The sequence below is a fragment of the Aulostomus chinensis genome, chromosome 23 (genome assembly GCF_037954235.1).
Source record: "Aulostomus chinensis isolate RoL2024-O1b breed Wild chromosome 23, RoL_Achi_v1.0, whole genome shotgun sequence".
NCBI classification, from domain to species: domain Eukaryota; kingdom Metazoa; phylum Chordata; class Actinopteri; order Syngnathiformes; family Aulostomidae; genus Aulostomus; species Aulostomus chinensis.
Window position 1 is genome coordinate 8,671,519 of NC_141342.1, and position 24,100 is coordinate 8,695,618.

A 24,100-nucleotide genomic window follows, 5' to 3' on the forward strand; every position below is an offset into this window, starting at 1 on the left:
TATAACACAGATAGATAGGCAAACAGATACAAGGACCTTACTGATCCTTCACAGGAAATTATTCAGTTATGGCAGCTGCTCTGTGGTCAGAGGAAAAACAGTTTTTCCAAGCAATGCATGTTTATTTTGAGGTTCATTTAATAATAATATTAACATGATTTGAAGCAGCAGACTTTGGTGTTGATACAACAACATGAATGCCCCCCCCTCCGATCAAGTCCTGTATATGAGAGATTTGGGTAACACTTCTTCGATGTCTAATACCCGTATTGACCACAGTAATAGTAAAAAGGCTGAATGTGAATACATTGACATGAATAGCTATAATCCAGATACAGAAAAATATTGTTAATAATCAGTAATACAGGAGCCAACTTCTTGGGAAATATGTTACTTGTCCATTTTTTGTGTCAGACAAGCAGGTATATGCCCTTCTCTCCTCTCTGAATGCAGGACGGAACTTCAATTCCCCACTCAATGCCCTATTGCAATTTAGCATAGCTGCAATGAGTACCAGCATTGGGGCAATTAATTTGGGTAAATCTCGGTGATTTGGACCAAAATAATGACTGGGTTTAAAAAAGCTGATGAATATTGTGTTATTGCTGAAACTTTTGTTCCGTCTTGTCCATGAGTGCAGCCTACCCATTCCCAGGTGTGTCCCAATGATACAGTCGTCAGAACTCCTCTCTCGGATGCTGCTGCGATACGATGTCCCCTTCACACGCATGGAGCTGCTCCGCCGATGGTGCTCCAGACCTATGTCAGGCTCTAACACTGCTGCACACATACACACAAACACATATTAGTTATTTTTTTATGCATGTAAGCATGTATGTATGCATGTAAACAAGTACATACGTATAAATATATATGTGTGTGTGTGTGTGTGTGTGTATATGTGTATATAAACATACATACACTCAGACATGAACTCTGTATGCTACAGTTTGTTTTTTCCAGGTGTATGCAGGTGGTTCATATTAGAAGCTCACGGAGGAGGTCCCCCCCCCCCCCCCCCCCACATTGTCTTTTGGCTCACCGCTGCTTTTGAAACCCAGGAAACGTGACAGCTTGCCCTGGCAATGCTCCTGTTCATCATAGGTCAGAAGCTGGTAAATAAACTGCCAGATTAGCTGCTTAGCTGGAGTATCTAGCACTGGAAACACATCTACTATCAGAGTGTCCACGTTCCTGTAAAACATACACACACAAAAATATCCATAAACATCTTTATATAACCAGCTTGTGTACACCACTGGGTAATTGATTTCCATTCAATGGGAGGACTTAGCTTAGAAGTATATTCAGCATCTCAGTTCAAGAATGAAAATGAGATTATCAAACAGCGGGAGGATGACAGGAATGCCTTCAAGTGTTTTTTTGTTTCTTTTTACTGTAAGCATTTGCAGTATAATTAGTAGTTTTCTTTAAGAGCACACATAAATCCTGACACCTTGTTCAGCTGTAATACTAATTGTCCATCCATCTTTCCTCTGTATTCTTTCATCCATGAGGAAATACGTACATTGCCTAATGGGAACTATGCATTTCCTGCTTAGCTATGTGCATTTATCAATTCCCCACCTCCCTCCTGCAATCTCCTCACCAGCCTCATATACTGTGTACAGTTAAAAACTCAGTCTCCCAGGCAACGACTGATTTTCTCTCAGTCAATGTTAGTTAGCAAGTAAGAAGTCAAAAACATTGCTGAAATAAATCTAATTGTGACAATAAAATACTCCTCCTGGATCCGTCACCTTATCGTGGTGGAGGAGTTTGAGTGCCCTAGTGACCCTAGGAGCTATGCTGTCTGGGGCATTTTGCCCCTGGTAGGGTCACCCAAGGCAGACTGGTCCTAGGAGAAGGGCCAGACAAAGAACAGGTCAACAGACCCCTCATGGAAGGTAAATCTAGGAGCTTTTGTACCTAGCCCGGAGGGGCACAGGGGCCCTGCCCTGGAGCCAGGCCTGGGGTTGGGGCTCAATGGTGAGTGCTTTAGTTCAAGGGGTCCAGCTGGGTTTAGCCCGAAAGTGATACATGGACTCGTCCCCCCATGGACCCACCACCCATAGAAGGAACCCGAAGGGTCCGGTGCTATGTGGTTTGGGCAGTAGTCCAAGGCGGGGGCCTTGGCCTTGATCCCAGGCATGGAAGCTGGCTTTTGGGACATGGAACGTTACCTCTCTGGTGGGGAAGGAGCCAGAGTTTGTGGAAGCGTTACCGGCTAGATATAGTGGGCCTCACCTCGACACATAGCTCCCGGTCCGGAACCCCAGTCCTTGAGATGGGTTGGACTCTTTCACTGGAGTTGTTCCAGGTGAGAGGCGGAGGGCCGGAGTGGGCTTTTTGATTTACGCCAGGGTACTGGAGAGGAGTGTCAGGGCAATAGTCGAACCTCAGATTGAGGAGGAGCATTGTGGTTTTCATCCCGGTCATGGAACCATGGATCAGCTCTTCACCCTTGCTAGGGTGCTGGAGGGGGTATGGGAGTTTGCCCAACCTGTCCACAGTGTTTTGTGGATCTGGAAAAGGCTTATGACCGTGTTCCCAGGGGCACCCTGTGGGGGGTACTCCGTGAGTATGGGGTGGATTTCCCCTTACAAAGGGCCGTTCAATCTTTCTACAGGAGGAGTGTGTGGGTTGGACTCTGCCAAGGCTGCCCTTTGTGACCAGTTCTGTTCATAACCTTTATGGACAGAATTTCTAGGCGCAGCCGAGTGGTGGAGGGGATCAAGTTTAGTGGCGGGACGATGTCGTCTCTGCTTTTTGCGGACGATGTGGTCCTCTTAGCTCCATCAGGCCATGACCTCCCTCTTGCTGGGACAGTTCGCAGCCAAATGTGAAGCGGGTGAGATGAGAATCAGCACCTCCAAGTCTGAGGCCATGGTCCTCAGCCGGAAAAGGGTGGTTTGCCCACTTCGGGTCAGGGGGGAGGTCCTGCTTCAGGCGGAGGAGTATCTCGGGGTCTTGTTCACGAGTGAGGGTAGGATGGAGCAGGAGATTGACAGGCAGATTGGGGCAGCATCCGCAGTGATGCGTGTGCTAAACCAGTCCATTTGTGGTGAAGAGGGAGTTTAGCCAAAAGGAGAGGCTCTCAATTTACCCGTCAGTCCACATTCCAACCCTCACCTATGGTCATGAGCTTTGGGTAATGACCGAAAGAACAAGACTGCAAATACAAGCGGCCGAAATGAGTTTCCTCTGCGGGGTGACTGGGCTCTCCCTTAGAGATAGGGTGAGAAGCTCAGTCATTCGGTCCACTGCTCCTCCATGCCAAGAAAAGTCAGTTGAGGTGGTTCGGGCATCTGGTGAGGATGCCACCTGGACGCCTCCCTCGGGAGGTGTTCCAGGCATGCCCAACTGGGAGGGGGCCTCGGGACAGACCCAGGACACGCTGGAGGGATTATATTTCTCAGCTGGCCTGGGAAAGCCTCAGGATTCCCCCAGAAGAGCTGGTGGATGTGGCTGGGGAGGGGACAGTGTGGGCTTCCTTGCTGAGGCTGCTGCCCCCACTACCCTGACCGACTGGATAACCGTAGGAGGAGGAGGAGGACAATGACGACGACGATGACGACGACAATGACGACGACAACACAATGTTGGCTGCAAGGGACTTTAGATGAGGCAGATTTACAGAGATTTCAAACTGTAAGACTCTAGTTGTACAATATCTTTTGAATTAACATCTGCCTTTCTAGATATTCTTGCATCTTGATGTAATTACAGTAAATATTGAGTTTGAATATGTGTCCATGTATTCGACTGACCTATGCTGGAAGAAGGTCTCCAGGGCCTTGCAGACAGTGTACCTCTCCTGGATGGTCAGTAGGTGCTCCAGCTGCTGACTGAACGTCCTTCCGTGGACTTTGATGCTTGGTGGAAGAATCTCAGCCACCCACTGAAGAGAACTGAGGGCAGGGGACCTGACCAGGACATGCCATGAATAAACAAGCAAATAGCAATTCACATATGCAAAATGACAGCAATTTCTTAATATTTTGTGGACAAAATATTAACACAACTGTTCTAATAATAGCCTCTTTGTCTTGGCAGAATACAGGCAACGGAAAATGTCAGATCAAAATGTGAGATTTTTTTTTAACAGGCTCTCACCTGGAGCGTGGTAACGTGGAGGGAATGAGCTTAGGAGAATCCTCTGGGTCAGTTTGGTCCGAAGAGAAGTCAGAAGGACCTTCCTCCACAACAAGAGTGGGCATCGCCCCGCTGCCCTGCAGCATGGACACCACCTTCTCATGGGAACAATTCCTACACAGAGTAAATGCAACAATATGGAGAGAATAAGCTGATGATCTCTTAATCATAAACCGCCACCTGCCACTTTCACCACCTATTATCTTTGTTGACCAGTCTTGGTTACTGCAACTGTTTATTTTTCCCTCTACTTTCTATATCATTTCTAATGAGGGTTGTGGCTCAGGTGTTAGAGTGGGCATCAAGGCAGTCTAACTGCTGCCTTGTGTCACAGCCTTCATTATCAGTATGGGAGAGCATGTGAATGAAGCACCATTGTAAAGAACTTTGAGTTGTGTGTATACACATATGCCACAAAGGTAGAAAAACACTTCTTAAATTGTGTACATTTACCTTTTCCATCTATCACATGAGTGAAGGTACAATTAAAAGCCAAATAAGAGTGTTGAGTGGACCCTTTCAATGAATTACTGTACGAATGTATAAAGAATGCAAAAGATTCTTGGCTTTACGTGTGCATGATGTAAAGAGCTCTGGTCATTTAGGGTGGCAGCAGTAAACCATTTCAATGCAACCATGGTATCAACATGAACCTTACCACAACATATATATTTGCTTATAAAAAGGTATTGAAAAAGAACGCAATAGGACAGAGAGTCTACCCTTCGTATCTCCTATCTTCCTACACCCTTATTTTATATTCAAGTTTGAATAATAATTAAGCTTGTGTCGAACTAAAAAATCCTGTTTTCATTCTTAAGAATCTAATCTCAACAAACTTTTTCACCACTAAGAAAAGCGCTGTTTTAAAGTTGACGACTGCGGCTCAATGACTGTTACTCATCTTGTGTCAAACGGCATATGCTCACTTGGTAAAACCTGCATTGTATGCCTACATACTTTTATTTTCTTTCTCTCTCTGGTGAACTACTCCTACTGTTTTCCTGATCACCTCCCACTGCTGCGGCACCATGTTATCAGGGACAGCAGCAAAATTATACAGTGCCAATCAAAGCAGGCAGGCAAGGGAACAGCAACAGTCTTGCATGTGGCTATCAGTGTGGCAAGATGTGTTAGGCTGTTATGGATATATTACCTGATGTTTTGGTTGATATACTGTTTGAGTCGAACTCTTGTAGGTGCAATTAAAATTCACACATGGCTGAATTTTTTTTATGCTTACTCCCACTCTCGCTCCCTACGATCCAGAGGCAGAAGGTCGAGAAGTTGTAAAAACTACAAAGACTCCCACAAGAAAAGTCATGTTTACATAAATGCTTGTTCTCACGTTTGTTACCCCGTGTACGCTCACAGACGCACATATCAACACTGAAGGAAAAGTTCATTTTCTTTGTGACAGTTTTATTGTGTATTTTTTAAAAATTGTATTTTGATACACTCCCCTTCCCATCTAGCTCAGTCAACCGCCTCATGCATAAGACAAGTCAGACTCCACTTTTTTTGAGGATTTAATTCATAGCTTTCTCCTGAGAGTGTCTGACAGGAAGCTGCGCATTTTCTGTTTCAATACAGCAGCAGCACTGATATAAAGATGACACGGCAACTCTAACAAAAGCAAATAAAAGCTTCATGGTCCCGGTGATAGATGACGTGGCACTGTGGAGGCTGTTTTTCATACTGAGTGAGAATACATGGCAGCAGATGGCCTATCACAGACACAAACATTCTTCAGAAATGTAGCCTCAGTCCACCTGGACACTGGGCAAAGTCTCAATACTACTACGGCTGCTGCTAATAATAATGTTTTTAACAGACCTCATGTCCAGTCCATTGAGGAAGAGGATGCGGTCGCCCGGTTTCAGTCCACATTCCTCGGCAGGACTATCTGAGAGGGAGACAAAGATGGCAGAAAATCATACATGAGAAGAGGATCTTGGCACAACTAACCTGCTAACACGGTGCACACAACAGACGGGCATAACAGGGAGAGATGGTGACTAATGTAATTCTGTCAATCTGACATTCAACACAGCCCATCAACATACCAGATGATCTCCATGCTAAATCTTGTTACGTAAGGAAACAGTGCTGTCAAAACAATCCCCGGTGGAGCCTGTTGTGACTGCAGTGTACCCATCCACCATCGCCTCCTCATCTGTCAGCGCGGCTGCTGAAGTTTCCCAAACATCATCAGAAGTTTAGATATAATAAAAGCAGATCTGTGCACATTTACAGGTCACCAGATGGACATTACATCACTGACTTTGTGGCTTCTGGTCACCAGAGAAGGATCTCTCTTCAGATCACGATGAGAGACACGGCAGCCACCCCCGCCATCTCCATATCAACCTCCATAAGGCTCATTGAGTCAGTCCGTTATGCCCTCTTCAGCACATGATGGTGGGAGATGGTGGTGGGTGGTAGCAGTGCCGTCATCATCATCACACGCGTACACAAACACAAACACACACTCACACACACACACACACAGAGCATGTAGCCTCAGGGCCGTAACATTTAATTTGATAAGATTTAATTCTGAAACTTCATTAACGAGACAATTCTGAGTAATAAATAATCATCAGTAAAATGAATGTTCATAATATCAAGCCAGCAACTGTTGGGAAACACCCCTACTGCCTACCTTCATTCTTTTGTTTTTTGTTTTTTTTTTTACTTTACCCTAAGGATGTTTTTCCCTTTCTGTAATGAGTTTTTATTAGGATGCAAATGTCACAATCAGATTATTGATATCCTTGAGACATAATGAGCTCACACCATTTTTATAATATCATTTTCCTGTTTACAGGTCTATTTTTAGATATCATTTCACAGTGGTAAATAGCTCAGATTCATATCAGCACACAGCCAGGATGGTGTATTCACTGGGGGCTGGGCATCGGTGGTCACAGTACAAAAACACAACTTTATTATTTATTAAACTGGATTATATTTTATGGAGAAAACAGCTTCCCTCTGATCTCTGGCTGCTTTGCCTCAACTCTCAGGGATATGTGGAGTTTCGAAACCGGCTCTAAGCCTTCTTGTTGCTAAAGTGAATAATTGCTGCTAGATTTATCAGCTCAACAGCCTCCAGGTGAATACAGGCAAACCAGGACCAAATACAATCTGAGGGGAGTCTGACCAGGAACAAAAAGTATGATTATGACAGTATTATTTTAAGAAATTGGTGTTAATTAAGCATCTCAGTTTAGGTTTTTTTTTTCCTTCTCTTCGTTCGATCAAAAGTTGCGTCATTAAGACTTGATCTACCTTGTTAAATTATTGTTACTCTTTATCAGTGATCACAAGTGGACTGACTTGACTGCTAAAGATGGGTGAATACAATCTCAGAATAAACCAGTGCAGCACTGATCGACTGCTTGAAGTGTGTGTTACTGTACAGCACAGCCTGTTCAGAGCATTCTCCTGTTAATATTTCATTGGTGAGTCAGGCGAATCCTGTTCCTGTTACGCTCATCCTCTCACACGCAAACTTCCTGATCAACTTCAACCCCCAGCGGCTGGCACTGCAACTGACTCACCCACATAGAAATGCAGTCATCCCCCTCCAACACAGAGCCATCTTTGGGTCAAGCCACCACACACACACACACACACACACACACACACACACACACACACACACACACACACACACACACACACACACACACACACACACACACACACACACACACACAGTACCGTACAGGTGTTAATAAATAAAAGCAGCACCTGGGATGACAGAGTCGATGCAGACTGGAGCATGACCTCGCAGTGTGAAGCCAAAGGTCTTCTTTCCCCTGTAGACACGGACAATCCTGAAGAAGAGCCAAAGGTGGGTTATAACTTGAGCATTTGAAAGGGAGGTTCAGAATAGCACCCCCCCCCCCCCCCACCACCACCACCCCATTTCAACTGGACAATATCAGTTGTATACAATTTGTATTTTTTTTCTTCATAATTTCGATGTGAAATCTATCAGATCTATCTATCAGATGGTAAACAAGAGGTTAATACATTAATTCACATCATGCTCACTGTGATCTGTTACTTTTCTCCTTGATTTTAATGGGACTATTCTGACTGATCAGCGTGCTTTTTTTAAACCCAAAACATGCATGAAAACTGGAGACTAAAAATCAATTCATTTTTTGGCATTCCCTTGCCCCCTTACGAAAGTCTGGAGGTCTATGAACGAACAGGGACACCAGCTCACCCTGACCACAACGATCACTCACTGGCCTGTTGCTCTGTTTCTTTCGATTCATCACTTCCTGCATGTAGGTGTATGAACAAGTAACTAAATTAACTTGTAAGGACTGCAAACCCATCCACACAACTTCCTGCATGTTTTGTCCTCACCAGCCACCTTTATATAAAAAAAAAAATTCAAGACATCTTGCAGAAAAGCTGATACTGATGATACTTAACTTTCATGTACTCCAGTGGGGGGTACATGATGGAACTCTCCAATACTAAATATTATCTATGTATATATGTTTGTGTGTGTGTATACATACATATATGTATACACACACACACACGCATATATATATATATATATATATATATATATATATATATATATATATACATATATATATGATCATATATATATATATACACACATATATATACACACACACACACACATATAGATACATACATACACATATATTTATGTGTGTATATATATATATATACATATATATGTGTGTGTACACATATACATACATATATGGATACACATACATGTACATATATACACATATATACACAATATATGCACACATACACACAGACAAATATATATATAGATACATACATACACATATATACACAAATGTAGTGTATATATATGTGTGTGTGTGTGTGTGTGTGTGTGTGTGTGTGTGGTATAGCCACAGAGTATTGCCATGGAAACGGCTCCAGGCAACATCTTCTTGATATGTAAAGGGGGGGAGAGAAAAAAAACAAACGAGGAGCGAAAAACAGCCAATTCTACTCCTTTATAGCCATGGTTAGCAGCTGTTATATAAGACAAGCTAAATCCAAATGGGTTAGTGTATGTGTGTGTGTGTGTGCGTGTGTGTGAGTGTGAGTGTGCGCCCATGTGTGTCACACACAACCACAAAGGGTGGCAAACTCAGAGACTGTGACTATCATGCTGCTCAAGGCCTGCGTGTCCTGATTCCCATCAGTCAGCATCCAAACTAGCTGTTCAAAGTCCTCAAAGCTCAAAGTATTACATAACAAGACAAAAGGAATCAATCAGTCACTGCTTCATAAAAATCCACAGAGAAATCAACATCTGACATCTTGTGTAGCAACTCTAACAATGACATCACAAACACAATGTACCAGGTTCGATGGCTTACAGCGCAATTGTAACTGAAAATGTAACCAATTGTAGTTGCAAAACATTTGACATTCACTCCAAATAGGTAATGTTTCATCCATCTATCCATCCATCTATGTGTGGAGACTGTTACACAACACTCTAGAGGGGCAAAAGTACCAGTATGCAGCACTTCTGCTTGTAATTGTGCCACTTCTACAACACCATGTTGTCTACCATGAAGCACTGTCAGCTTCCCCATATACTTGTGCAACTACATGATTTTAGGTTTTACTCGTGTGGATAAAAACAGGTCCTGGGGATCCAGTTATTCAGCTTTGCGTGGGAGTGAGGACTGTCACCAATGTAATCCCTAACTAAGTCCATTGTGGTGTTATTAATTAGATGACCGTGTAATTTGTGTATTTGTGGGAGGAAGATGAACCCACCGAGGCTGAATAGTTTAACTGCGGGATTGATAGAGATATAGCACAATTAAGTCCCACCCACACTCGAGTGGAAAACAATTAAATTCTCTGCAATGACTTTGCATTAGGCCAAAATGTCTGACTGTTGCCTTCATCAGCCGGCAAAATGATGAAAACTGGTGTGTGGTTGGATGTAATACTGACATGTTAAAGAAGTTTGAATAAGCTGCCAAACCAAAAACCTAAGACTTAAATGTATATATGACCATGCACTAACACAAACCATTAGCAGGAAGAATGGGAAAGCTGTGGGATCCTGATGCTACTCAGTATTCGAGCATGAGCGGCATTTTTTTTTTTAAATAAATCAAAATGTCACTTTTCTAACACCACGTTTCTGTAAGTTAAACTCAAGCATTTTTACAGGACGGAACTTGTGTTACACTGGATGTGGATTCATCAGACAGTTATGCAGTGATATTAGTGGTGTTGGCAAATGATTGAACTGACCAGTGGCTTGCTGACACGCAACTAACATGAAATGAACCCCATGACGCTCCAAACAGGCGGACAGTCACCTTCCAGGGCAGCTCCACCACCGTTGGAACTAGAAGCTCTCGAAGTAGTTCTTTGACGTCGTGGAGTCAAATGTCAAGGTTGAATCATATTTTACTGATACACCTGATTTCCGTTCTTATCACATGACTTTGAGGACAGTTTTCAAGGCCACGAAATCATTGGGGAAAGAGCACATTTTCTCTTTGCTCAGTTAGAGTCTGATTTTAAGAGGCAGTCGTAAGACTAGGATTTCTGACATCACAACATTTTGGAAACTGATCCTGGTCCAATAAAACTACAACAATGGGCTTCACGGAGAAGTAAGAAAGATATTATATCTAGTAATAAAACATGTTGACTGTAAAATATCTGTAAATGAATGCAATTTGGAATATAATGAATATATAATCTGGTATTTTTAAGGATTTTAAAGTGGTAGTTACAATTTTTTCTGCATTAAAAAATGTGGGAATTTGGGACAAATTTCAGATTCTGTACCTGAAAGCATTGGTGGAGGGAATCTGTTAGTGACGTATGATTAACAAGGATAGAGATTTTTACCAGCTGTCCTTAAATGAACCAGATACACTTCAGCAGAGGCAAATTTTCAACGGATGAAAAGATGGAAGGATCTTTGACTGAACGGAAAAAAAACATCTTTAACACTGGAGTGAGGGTCATTTTAACAAAATCTGAAGGGTGTGAAAATATCACATGTACAAAGATTTTTGGGGTGTTGTGAGTACAGTTTTCTATCAAGACTCACACAAGCAGAAGAGAACAAGAAGAGAACAGTTTCTCCAGCGTTTCATCTACGTTTTTAAAACGTTCTGTTTGGAAATGCTTGCTTGAATAATAAAGTTTATCACTGGCTGCCGCATTACATGTTTCGATCAAATTCCTGCAGTGTGTAACACCAGAGAGTGAGACAGCACCATATTATTACAAAATAATAATGAAATATGTGTTCACCTCTGATTGGGTCCAATGGGGGGATGTGCTGGTATCCCTGAGACAGACTTCCTGGGACCCCTGTCTCTCTCTGTGTCACCCCTCCCTCCAGGTTCCCCCCCATCCCTGGGCACTGAACTGGCCCGTTTGGATCCATGGTGGCGATCGGAGTGATCCTCGCTCCGACTGCGACGGATTCTTCCCTGCGGCTCGCTGATACTCTTGCTGCGGCGGAGCCTGTTGATCACGTTGTGGGAGACAGCCTCGTCGAAGCGCTGTCGGTGCTTCTTGGGAATGAAGATTCTGGCGAACATGGTTGCATGTGAAGAAAACAGGAGGGTGAGAAGAGAAAAGGAGTAGGAAAGTGGATTGGTCTACATCACTGATCCACCTGGATCCACGTGTGAAACAAGCACTCCACAACCTAATAGCTTGGCTTTCCAGTGAAATTACAGACACAGTCCCAGCAGATAGAGAAAAAAGTGATGACCCAATTGATCACTGCTGAAATGATGTGTACATTCCAAGAACACACTAACTCTGCTCAACAGGCTTCCTCTGAAAAGACATTTCAAGAAAAAGGAAGGAAAAAAGGTTGCTTGTGATAGCAGGTGAGGACCCTTTCCCCTGGTGAGCACACTGTCCCCAGAGAAAAAAAAAGAAAGGCAAGTTGAAAGAGAAGCCAGAGAAGAAAGCTATTCCTCTGAGGAGAGAAGGAGAGGAGCGTCACACACTGCTTGCTGGAGTCTCACTGCTGCAGCGTGAGGCACCAGCCGAGCCAGAATACAGCAAGTGAAAAGGTGTGGGAGTGAGTGAGCATGGGATTTCTCCTCCGCTATCTCTCCCTCTCTGTTTCTCTGCCTTTCTTGGTCGACAGGAGCTCAACCTCCTACACCTCTGTCCACTCATTACCTGCAGGTCACTGTAAGAGTGATGGTGTCAGCATCTTGTCGAACTCAGACCGCACTAATTATCCTGTTTAGACAAAGAGCGCAACACCCACCGCTTTATGTGGCTTGGCATGACGTAGGTTATACTGGACGATGTGCATGAGAGACTGTAAACGGACGTTTTTTAGTTTTGCTGTTCTTTGCTGTCAGTCACCATTAGTTGATAGCTGAATATTATTTGGCTGGCTTTTATTCACGCTGGGAGACACAAAAAAACAGAAATGCAGGAGGGGAAAAAAGGTCTTTGTGAGCTCAAGACTCCCATTTGTGAATATAAGTTTAGGGTGACGTATCGCTTTAATTTGTTGGCTGTTAGCTTCAAGCATGCATGTGACTAGTTTCTTCTGAATTCTGGATGCATTCAAAAAGAGACCAAACAGACATACTGAATTCAAGACATGTAATTAGAAAACAAAAGTAAAAGTAAACAAATGACTGTTTTTGGGTGAAACATCACTTGGATATGAACTTGCCTGTAAGGGAAGCAGTTCTGTCTGAAGGTAATAAAATCCACCATCCAGCACCGCTTAAAGCGGACTAATTACTCCATTATGCATCAAATTTTACAAAAAAAAAGGGAAAAAAACTGAGTGAGTGATAAATTAGTAAGGTCGGCGGAGCAGGTATGCTGAGCCAGAATACCCGTGTCCATGTTTCCTCTTGCGTCACTTTCAGAACACAACTCTTCGTTTATGATGAGGATTTGCTAATGTGACAGTTCATCAAATCAATGAATGACCTGATGATTATAATACTGCCAGTTTATGCTTTTAAAAAACACAAAATTAAATACTACAGATGTGAAACATCAATACTTTTTCAATACCTCTAGAGGGAAAGTCAATTCCAGAAGCCAAAATTCGAATGTTAAAAGAATAAACAAAAGCAGCCAAGAAACAAGATTTAGTTTTTATCATATTCCTATTTAAAAAACAAGATTTAAACGAAATTATCAATTTAATAATGAATAGGACATTGTGTGGTATAATAACTCGCAAAATGTCAAAGAGGGGGCTAAGTGAGTGGACAGCACATGCTGTCTATTATGGAGCGCTCTGGCTGTTTACCACTCCAGGACTGACTGTGAGAACAAAACAGAATGAGTCGTCCCCCACACACCAGGACTCAGTGACTCAGATGACAACAGATAACAGCTTTTCATTCAAGTAATAATAAGAGCTGCTGCTTCTGCAGAGAGACGAGACAAGCATACCCCCACCCCCCCAACACACACACACGCACACACACACACACACATGCATGCACGCACGCACACATGCACACAATTTGAAATAGACTTGAATTCATTTCCTGGAGACTTATCATAACATAAAGCACTGACTTAAACTTCAAAATTTTGTCTTTTGACTGACAGTGAAGTAAAACGAGACAAAAGATGTCATCAAGCGGCATAAAAGCATGACATTAAATATTCAAAATAGTGAATAACAACATCTGCAACTCAGTAACCATGCGAGAATCCCAACTGCTATTTTCCCCTCGATTTAATCAAGAGAACATTGTCTAATATGGCCGATCTCAGTCCAGACTGTTCCTGCTCATGTTTTCACAACGGAGGAACAAATGGTATCAGAGGAGGAACGAACCTCTTTATCTTCAAGAATCACTTAACACTCACCTCTTCTGAGAGCCTCACCTCCTCTAACACCTCTAACACCCTAACATGCCCTCTTTACCTGATTTCCTTGCACTTTGTGTAACTGAGTAGATTTAGATTCAGCAGACGTAGTACTCAGGTGGCATGGCTCAGAGGTAGAGTGGCTGTCTAGCGACCGAAGGGTCGCTGGTTCGATCCTCACTTCCCCGCTGACTGTGTCACAGTATCTTTGAGTTAGATGCTGAGCCCCTAATTGCTTCTGATGGCCCTGCGACAGACTGGCGACCTGTCCAGGGTGAACCCCGCTTCTCGCATAATGTCAGCTGGGACAGGCTCCAGCCCCCCCCCCCCCCATGGTTGGATGGATGAAGCTGAAGCACTCTTCTTCGCATCATTTGTAAATCACTTTGGGGGAAAAAAACAAAACTGCCAGAGAGGTAAATCTAATCCTTATCAACATCATTCAGTTTGAGCCTACAAATACAACTTAGAAGAAGTGACACCTGGAGGACTTACATGAGTAACAATGGGAACGTATTAAAAGAACACATGCAGAAGCCTTCACCGTTTAAGCATCACGAGCTTCAAAACAGACCCATGGGAAATGGCTACAATTCACATTTTTTAATAGGAATACAGTTTAAAAGCCCAGTCGGGAGTTAGTGTTAAGATTTCATATTTCCTACATCACAGTGGCTTAAAGCTCCAACTGAGCGCGGAGCCTGAACAAAGCTTTGCACAAACAGCCGGTTTGACTCCCACCTCCAACCAGACTGTTGTCTCCTGACAAGCTGATTCGCTGCTGATCAGATGAATCAGCTATAAGAAGACAGGGCGCAGTGCCTTCTGTGAAAAGCAGCACTAGCTGATTAATTAACAACAAACACAGTGATAGAAAGCAGGCAGAGGCTCCGAGCTCATTAAACTGCATAAAAACAACTCTGATGGTTAAATGAAGCAATTAGGACACGCATATTATAATTAGATAAGGAGAGAGAGAGAGACACACACACAGCTGACTTCATTCTGTTGGAGCGTTTGTTAAAAAAGATTCACAGTCCACTCAGCTCTGTGCTATTATTGTTGTGTGTCTCATTTACTCCTAAATTTAAGGTCACTGTCTCAATCTGTAAACTTCCCTACTAATATTTACCAGTTTAAGAGCACAAGTGAGTGCACAAGGGCTTCTCGGCACCAGTGCTCTCCATATTTGCTACGTAGTGGAGGAGTTTGGATTCCACTGTAATCTTTTGGAAACAGCCTTCAAGGAAGTAGTGTGACAGTGATCGCAACACACTGTAAATACAAGTTACATGTTTCTAGCTTTTTAACGATTCTTCCATATTTCACTGAGCACCACTCTGTTGTTGTATGGAAGCCACCTGTATGATTATTGTATTGATTTAGCAGTCTGTGATGAATTAAAGTTGAATTTGGCCAGTATAAGTACAACTCAATTACATAAGTAGGTAGATGGAGCACACATATTGTACTACATCGAGGTGTACAAAAGCAAGTACTTAAAGGGTGTGACACAGCAGAAGAAACTACATCAAACCATCAGCTCAGGGAGTGTACTTGGGCAAAGCTGCTTCCAGTAAAATGCTTACATTAGCATGCGCAATTTTAAAAAATTGATAACATCCTGTGTGAAGCATGTTGTCAGTGTATCTGATCATAATTTACCATGTTAACATGTTAAAATTAACTACTGGATCCACCCAACTATTAAAATTCCAAAGTCTAACCGCTTGTAACCCAGCCTAAGTTCTATCATCCCTCCACATTTAATCAAAATCCGTCTGCATTTTTTTTTTTTGCATTATCCTGCTGACGGACAAACAAACTAATGCGGGTGGTTACACTAAAAATACTTGCCAGTGTCCTCTAGTAGTATAACTGTGTCATGGCAACACAGATTCTAACCTACTGTGTGTTGAACATCTTGGGCACAGCTCTTATCAGCTAATTTATAGATCAAAATGATGCATATATGATCAACTCAAATCAGCTGATAACAATAGCCATGACACTCCTGTGCTCTCGAAACAATAACACCCTCAAACCGACATAGCAACTGAGTCCAAAGAAATCAACAGCTATTATAAGGCAACTATAATCAGACTTTGTACAGTAATACTGCTAATAATAATGCAAACTAACAATCTGTTGGGTGAAAAGCCTTCATATTCCATGACGAACTATGAGTACATCACAAAAGTCTAAATGTATGTGATTTAGTTAAAAAGAATATTCAGAGATGCAGTAGTTTTGAGGAGTTTCACCATTTTCATATTAGGTTGTAGCGCCTCTGGGATCCAAAAACATAATCGTGATCTCAGAAACATCCAGAAACAAGGTAAGTACATAAAAAATAATTCACATTCATCCCAAAGTTTGTCTGAGAGGAGGCCGAAAGTCTCAGACTTTGAAAAACTCTGCTATAAACAATAAAAGCAGAGTAAAGAAATCTACTTTTTGACTGGCGCCCTCCAGTGGTGGACATATGGCTACAAGAGCTCTCCACTCAGCACCAGAGCAGAGTCCCTTTGCCACCTGAGAGAATTGTGTATTTTTCTTGTCTTTTAATGGATCATTTGCATCTGTTATAGCACATTGTCATTAAAACAATCTATTAAATATTAAGGGGGAAACTACAAATCATATACACGATCAGTGATGATGAGTAATACTCAGCCTGTGAGAACTGCAGTGTAATATCTTTTCCCCAGGGGAAGCCCTCTAAAAGTAAAGGAGTGACCCTTGAGAGATGATGGTGATGTCAGCAGGCGAATCTTAATTTTTTTTCTTAAGGACACATTTAAAAAAAAAAAGAAAAAACTTGTCTCTGTATCACTTTTGAACTCATAAAACTACGTAATTATTCCCTCCAAAACATCTTGTGTCTGCTGTTCTGTCCAATATTTAAAGTTCAGCAGTGTCCTACTTCTTTTAATTTTACTTCCTGGCATACAATAATCAATTTTTTAGGGGTATAACTTTTTTCTTTCACATATCCATATACACATTTTGGCTTTCAGTTGTATGCAAAAGAAAACATACATATGTTTATGTTACTTGGTTGCTGGCAGGTATCCCATTCTCTGTTCATTTAATGATATAGGTCACGTATTCTTAGCCTGCTGTCATTGGCGCTGCAGATTTTGATGTGGTTGGAAGTGTAGTTGTATCTGACTGCAGCTCAAAACAGCACTCCTGGAGCTCAGACTGCTGGCTACAATAAGCAGACTCCTGAGGTATAAATACATGTTCTGTAGTCATGTGGGTGTAGGAACCCACATAGTCCCTCTCTGTTTGCTATCTGTCTTCCTCTGCTATTTGGAATCTATTCGTATCACAGCACTAATATGTCTCTCACAGCTACCTGTCTGTTAAGTGCATGTGTGTGTGCGTGCGTGCGTGTGCGTGAAGCGTAGTGTGTCTAGCTATCAGCATTGTTATTCTAAAGCTGGGTTCTGCATGCACAGCCATCTGTTGAAACAGCTAACTAATCACAAAAAAGTTTTCTGTGCATCAACTCTTGGAAACTAAATGAGTGTTCTGATTTGACCTCGTTTATAAGGAACAGAGATCTATAATTATCTGACGGGGGGTTGTAGAGGAGGAAGCAAGCAGGGAGAAAGGGATGTATTTCTCAAAAGGGAAGAATGACGAGCAGAAAACTACAAAGAGGACACCTCATTTTCTTTGGAGATGTGGCTCAAATGCAGGCAAGTGAGAGTAAATGGCAAGCTTGTAGAAGCACAGTGGAGAGTAAAACATTTCAGAGAGGATATCTGATCACAAATCTGGGCAACTGGAATGTGTCGTGGAACTTGCAAAGAGTGCATGAGCAGGAAAATAATAAATCATTAAAACCTGCAGCATATCAGAAATTATGAAGCAGAGAAAGACTTCTGTTGAAGGTTAAAAAAAAATGGATGTTTGAGTATTTGTTACACAACAGAGATAGATGCACAAGTGAGACCTCATTTGACATCATCTCTATAACATAATTATTTGATGTATATGCCTATAACTTTTGCATTGCATGCATGAGGGACAAGCCTTTTTAAATGGACTCAATTTTTATCGCGCTATTCTACCTTAGCCCATCATGTCATTCACCCATTCACTGATGGTGAAAGCTGCCATGCAAGTCGCCAACTTACTCATCAGGAGCAAATTTAGGTCCAGTATCTTGCTCAAGGACACTTTGATATGGTTGCCGGGATCGAGGATCGAACCCGCGACCCTTCGGTTGCTAGACGGCCACTCTACCTCTAAGCCATGCCGCCCACTTCAGCTTACACTATTATGTTCTCTAAAAGACAAAACAAAACAAAACACAGCACTATCCAGTTTGGCACTGACATAAAAATGTAACTATGAGAAGATAGTCCTTTATCTTCTTTGTTCTTTCTTCAAATTGAAGATGGTGAATATATCCCCAAATTTTACCAGTGCAGATTTGAACAAGCCATCTTTTTTGAGAAATATGTTTATTGTCCACTTCAAAAGTCATCATATACAGATTTCTGCGAATGAATCCTTGCCTACATTAAAACATCAAGAGTTGTGCATCACACGTGCTATGGAATAACAAGTTCATATCATGAGACCTTGCAGTTTTACTGTCGGCCACATAGCCGGGACTACCTTCCTGATGAAACTGCCGGGTGCAGTGATTAAACGCAGTACCTGGAAAGCTCCAATGTGATTTCGGCCAACAAACGTTTGTTTATGACTGGTTGAGCGACTGCTGCTACCAATTACGGCTGACGTCGTAAGAGAGGACGAGGAGGGAACCTTGTCAACTCTGATGACTTTTGATGGAGGTATGTTCGCACTGCCCATCGGCCACCATTTATTGTGATGAGCTAACTGGCAGTCAGCTGGTATCTGGCTGGCTGTGGGGAGGAGAGCGAATAAATGGATTTCCAAAAAGTTACTATGTTCCTCTTAAAGCTAGAAACGTACTGAATTGACTTGTCCTTATCGAGATGCTCCGTCTCTTGCGCCATGTAGCGTCTTAGCAGGAGCTGCAACTACGATGCAAACAACCATTCCAACTTTCACGATTAAACAATATCATTCACCAAATTGTTAACAAAACTAGAAGAATCTTTGTGCATTGTGGATCTGAAAACTGCAGTTACGGTGGCTCATATCGACCTGCCTGCTGTGAATGCAGAAGTGCTTTGGAACACACCTCAGGGACTGTAATGATGGTCATGAAGTGATTAGAGGCAAGCATTTTTGTCACACTTAGTTAATAAGCGGATATGGTTAGAAGGAATATTCATGTAACCTGGACCGTTCGCTCGAAAAACATGCTCAAATAGAGCCAAGATCAGAGAGATGACACCCTAAAAGAGAGCATCATCCTCATCATCCTCATCATCCTCATCATCCTAATGACTCCAGTCTCGTAGAGAGAGGCACATAAGCGAGTCGCTCTATCGTGACAAGTGTCCTCACAAGTTCTGTCCCATCAAACTACATGTTGATGATTCAGGCTAACTGATTAATTATAGATTTGAAGCTTTAGATCTCCTTGAAGACGGTTTAGAAGACAAGGAGGGGGGGGGGGACACAGGGGGAGTAAACGATTGTGGGGCTAAAAACATCAAATATCAGCAGCGTTTGGACTTGATTTGCATTCACACAACTTCCAGCATGCAATTCACACTGCAGGATAACACTATATATATATATATGTATATATATATATATATATATATATATATATATATATATATATATATATATATATATTTTGCCCACCACGTGTCAGAAAATCTCACTGAAAATATGACAACAAAAGCCTAATTAAAAGCAATAGAGAAATATACTCACCCCAGGCAATTCATTGTTTTAGCTGTCACCCATATTTGGAAAATGAAGGGGTCTTAAGTTCTAGCACCAATACTGCTAACGACACTGCTTCTCTGAGAGCAATAAAAACATATGGTGGGACCTTGGTCTCATGCAGAAGGCTGCCTTTACTAACTGTCAAGGGAAATGGTCACCACCACACAGAGGAGGCAGGGAGTAGCTGGAGCTCTGAGCAGAATAATGAGAGGAGCAAAAGACAAAACACCCTCAGAGAGGAAGAGAGAGAGAGGTAAGGGAGCAGTGAGATGGGTGGGGGATGGAGAATTTACCGAGAGATGACATTAATGCTTTTATTGGTGCATTTGAAAACAGGAGGTTCCTTCATTATACTGGGGAAGGGTTCTCAATCAAATAATTTTCTAATTGGTCATGAGCGATTGAAGGCAAAATAATCCTTCAGAGTAGAAAGAAAAACACTCCTGGACAGCCTTCTTAAGAATTATTGATACTATTAAAATGAGTTGGAGTAATAGTATCGGGTATTGAGCCAGTGTAGTGAGAGAAGAAAGAGTTTTACTGGCTCAATTTGTAGAGGAAGTACAATCTGTGGACAAACTGTCTGGGGATCTCGAAAGGCGCCGGTTATTTTGGCTAACAGAAAAGCAGGTAATTGCCGAAATAGATATCTGGCGTTAATCCATTTCATGGCAATGTGCCGCCACACGTCCATAACAAACCTGTTTGGTGTAGCCTTTTCGTTGAGGGACTGGGGGAATACAGCAGCAAAGCTACTGATTTCGTGAAGCAAGTACTCAACCAAAACTGTTTTTATCTAAATCAAGCTTCCTGTGGCTCTTCATCATAGACACCTCCATGCTGTGAATGTGCCTCACGTTGCCAGTCCTCATTTGCCCCACACACACACATTAAGCCGCCCCCCTCCATATCCAGGTTCCTGCAGTTTCTCTAACACCAATGGCACTTGAAGCGGCTTTTAGGATCACTATGACTTTACCCTGGGTGGCAGATGGGACCCATCTAAACCTAAAGTTTAACTCTGACACGACGGGCTCCTCTAATCCATAATGAGATAAAATGACCGACAGGAAAAGCCTGTTTACACGAGTATTCGAAATTAATCTGTACAGATTATTGTTGTTTTTAACCACTGACTTGACCATTACAAATGAATATGTACAGGTCCAATAAAAAATGTTAGCAGATCACAATTTCCTCCATATACAGCAAGATTTTTTGGGAGGTAGTGTGTCTACAAAGTTGTTTGTCTAGGATCATATTGAGAAAATTGGTTCAAGTTGCAGCCATCAAATCAGTTTAATCTGAACCATATCAAAGTATAGAACAACAGCAAAACTGTCCAAAAACATCCATTGACATGGATCAGTATATAATCCATGTCTTCTTCTGCTATGCCGCTGTGTTGGCAAATACCTGATGCTGGAGATGAGCTGTCGGTGCTCATCAGTGATGAGTATTTCTGGCAGGACCGAGGCCAACCACTCAACTTTCTTCTCGGCTGCATACTGTTTCAGCACAGAGAAGAGTCTCTCTTTCACCTCTGGCTCATCACTTAGAATCTGGTCAACCTGATTGAGATTGGACAATGAAATTAGAGGCTGTTGAGGGCACTTTGTGTTGCGTGTAATAATCCTCCTATGCTAACGTATTCACACACACCCATCATTCCCAAAAAGCCCATTTTGTTTCAAGCTCCCCATTTTTAACTCACTCTTGAACTCTTAGCCAGCCATAGCTCCCTCCTACCTTCCTGTTGAACTCTAAGGCTTTGTGTTTGCGGTCCAATCTCGCTCCCTCTCCTCCTATTTGACTCTCCTCCACACTGATGCTGCGTTTTTGCCTCAGGCCGAGACACAACACCCCCAGACGCAGTGTCCTCCCCTGGGAAGACTTGATCAGCGCTGCAGCCGTCTCGTGCTGCCTGACGGGAATGCCGTTTACCTCCATGACGTAATCCCCAGCCCTCAAACCCGCACGGCCGGCTGGAGAGCAAGGTGAGCAGTCCTCAACCAGCAGGGGGCAGTCACCCACAATAGTGAAGCCAAAACGGCCATCGGGGCCTGGTATGATGTCCATCTGTCATGCGAGAAAAAAATGGGCCAATTGAAAATGAACACCTGATATGGCATCAAGCCGGATAAGATATTTATGACTGTGTCATATCAATAATCTGATGTGGCCACCTAGAGGTGCAACAATCTGTTCCCACTATTCCGTCCCTGTGTAATTTTATAGACAGGCATATCAGCAGCATAATATTCCCTGATTAAAACAGCTGTGTTAAAGGGTTTGCTCAACGCATGGTTTGATGGATACGATCATATAAAATAACATGGAAAAGTAGCTAATATTATACAAACTTTCAGTCTGACTATTTGCAGTTATCACTGTGACATGTCACTGTCATTGTCTACATAGTCAGAGATTACAGTGCTGTAAGACCTGTTGTATGCGGGACACCACTCCGATGCTAGGAGGGATGTTCTTCTGTGTCTGGGCAATGGCGATGACAGCTTGCGGACCAAGTGTTGATACATTGTGGCCCTCAATCTCCAGAACCTGGTCTCCAGCCTGTAACCCTGCCAGGTGAGCACTGCTCCCTTCCTCCACAGACAGGATGTAGCTGGGTCCATTCCCACCGAGCTGGAAGCCAAAGTCCTCAGGCCAGCCGTGGTTAGATGTAGGCATGCTGAGAACTTGACGAATGGGAGGGAAATGGGGAACAAAAGAGGATGTTAAACTTAAAAGTTACCAGAGGCGTCTCACAATCCCAAAATGCTCTGCAGGATGATCTTGAAAACACTTGACACTGTGAGGTTCTAAAGTTAAAAATGAAGCCACATATTACATCTTACCAACTGATGCAAATACATTCAAGTCAATCAGCATCGCAAAAAAACAACAACCCTTGTATCAAATAATCCTTTGAAACACCCCGTCTCTCCTCCCTCTTGCACTCTCCTGTGTCTCAATTTGTACTATTGAGTGCAGCTCTGTAACCCTCCACCCTGAACCATGACACACTCCTCCGTCCCTGACCTGGTTCACAAACTCCACAGCAGCCAATCAAATTAAGGCATGACAGAGATTGTGACCTTAATTGCCTTGAGGGACAAAAGTTCCTCAGGCAAATCTTTCACTCACATTCAAGTCTTTCCTGTTGAATAGCCATTGTGCAATAACGTAACACACCAGCACTGATGACTTCCAAGCAGGCCAAATGAAATCCACATGATGGTTTTAAAAACAGAATAAAAAAAAAACTGGCATGATCCTTTTGCGAAATGTAATCTAGCATAAACCCCCACAGCTCAGCTGGAGGCTAATAATGTGCTCCACCACCTCCACAGCCACAGAACAGCAGGATTCACATAGTGGACGAAGCTGATAAAAGACTTACAGAAATCTTTAGATGGATACCGAGAGCCCCGTTTGCTCTGACGAAAAGAGTATCTGCCTTTTTTGTTTTGCAAAAACTTCTTCATCTTGAATGTCAATGTAGGTGGCCTGCTAGCAGGCTATTATCCAATATTCGTTGTCAAATACAATGTGAAAAAAACCCTCCTCCCAGGTCACCCCACAACCCACAGAGAAAAGGGCGATGGAACTCAAATCATTGCCCCATCTGAAAACACAGCAGTCTCCTCATGAGGAAGGGGTGAGTGTGCATGAAAAGCGAGTGCAGTCTCTCAGTGAGTGTGTCAAGGAGTTAGTCCTTCGTCTCATCCCTGATTCATCCTAGGCCAGCCCGCTCGCACAGTGTTAATCAGAAAACTGGGACGCATGCACCCGCGCACCTCGCTTCCTTAATAATTCTCTCTCCAAAAAGGGTATTGTGAGGCCTCATTTTTCTATAAATACACAAATGTGTCTTTTTCCTCCTCCTCCTTTCTTGGCTAGGTGGCTCTCAGAGGGACTGCTCCTGGCCCAGAATCTCTCTGCGTCGGTGCGAGAAAACCTGAGGAGTTCAGATCGGAACATTGGCTTGCCTGGAATTCTGTAGTCCATGTGTATGCTTCAATGTGCGCGTTCAGCCCATTGAGAAGGAGTAGGGGCAATTGAAGACTTCAGCCTGTAGGATTAGTAGGATTATGTACTGAATCCACCCCCCTGTCATTAATACTGCAGGAGCACATGCTGACCTCCCATGATGGATACCTACACTGATTATATTGTGTATAATGAAGACATACATCTA

General features: G+C 42.7%; 1 protein-coding gene across 3 annotated transcripts in view; it reads right to left on the reverse strand.

Moving 5' to 3' along the window:
- The window catches only part of grid2ipb (glutamate receptor, ionotropic, delta 2 (Grid2) interacting protein, b), a 35,853-nt gene extending 11,935 nt beyond the window's left edge, over positions 1–23,918 (reverse strand). For 2 of the 3 annotated variants that reach the window (XM_086196111.1, XM_086196110.1), the window contains exons 1-11: positions 23,303–23,918; positions 22,345–22,598; positions 21,649–21,978; positions 21,316–21,470; positions 11,479–11,760; positions 7,915–8,000; positions 5,992–6,061; positions 4,117–4,269; positions 3,771–3,926; positions 1,043–1,194; positions 646–780 (exon numbers count right to left, since the gene is read on the reverse strand). In XM_086196111.1, the coding sequence (XP_086052237.1) occupies positions 646–780; positions 1,043–1,194; positions 3,771–3,926; positions 4,117–4,269; positions 5,992–6,061; positions 7,915–8,000; positions 11,479–11,760; positions 21,316–21,470; positions 21,649–21,978; positions 22,345–22,598; positions 23,303–23,387 (1,858 nt within the window). In that variant the 5' untranslated portion in view covers positions 23,388–23,918. Of the gene's footprint in view, positions 1–645; positions 781–1,042; positions 1,195–3,770; positions 3,927–4,116; positions 4,270–5,991; positions 6,062–7,914; positions 8,001–11,478; positions 13,550–21,315; positions 21,471–21,648; positions 21,979–22,344; positions 22,599–23,302 lie in introns of those variants that run through there. The other variant, XM_086196112.1, reaches the window with a different exon arrangement.
- Positions 23,919–24,100: the final 182 nt, after the last annotated feature.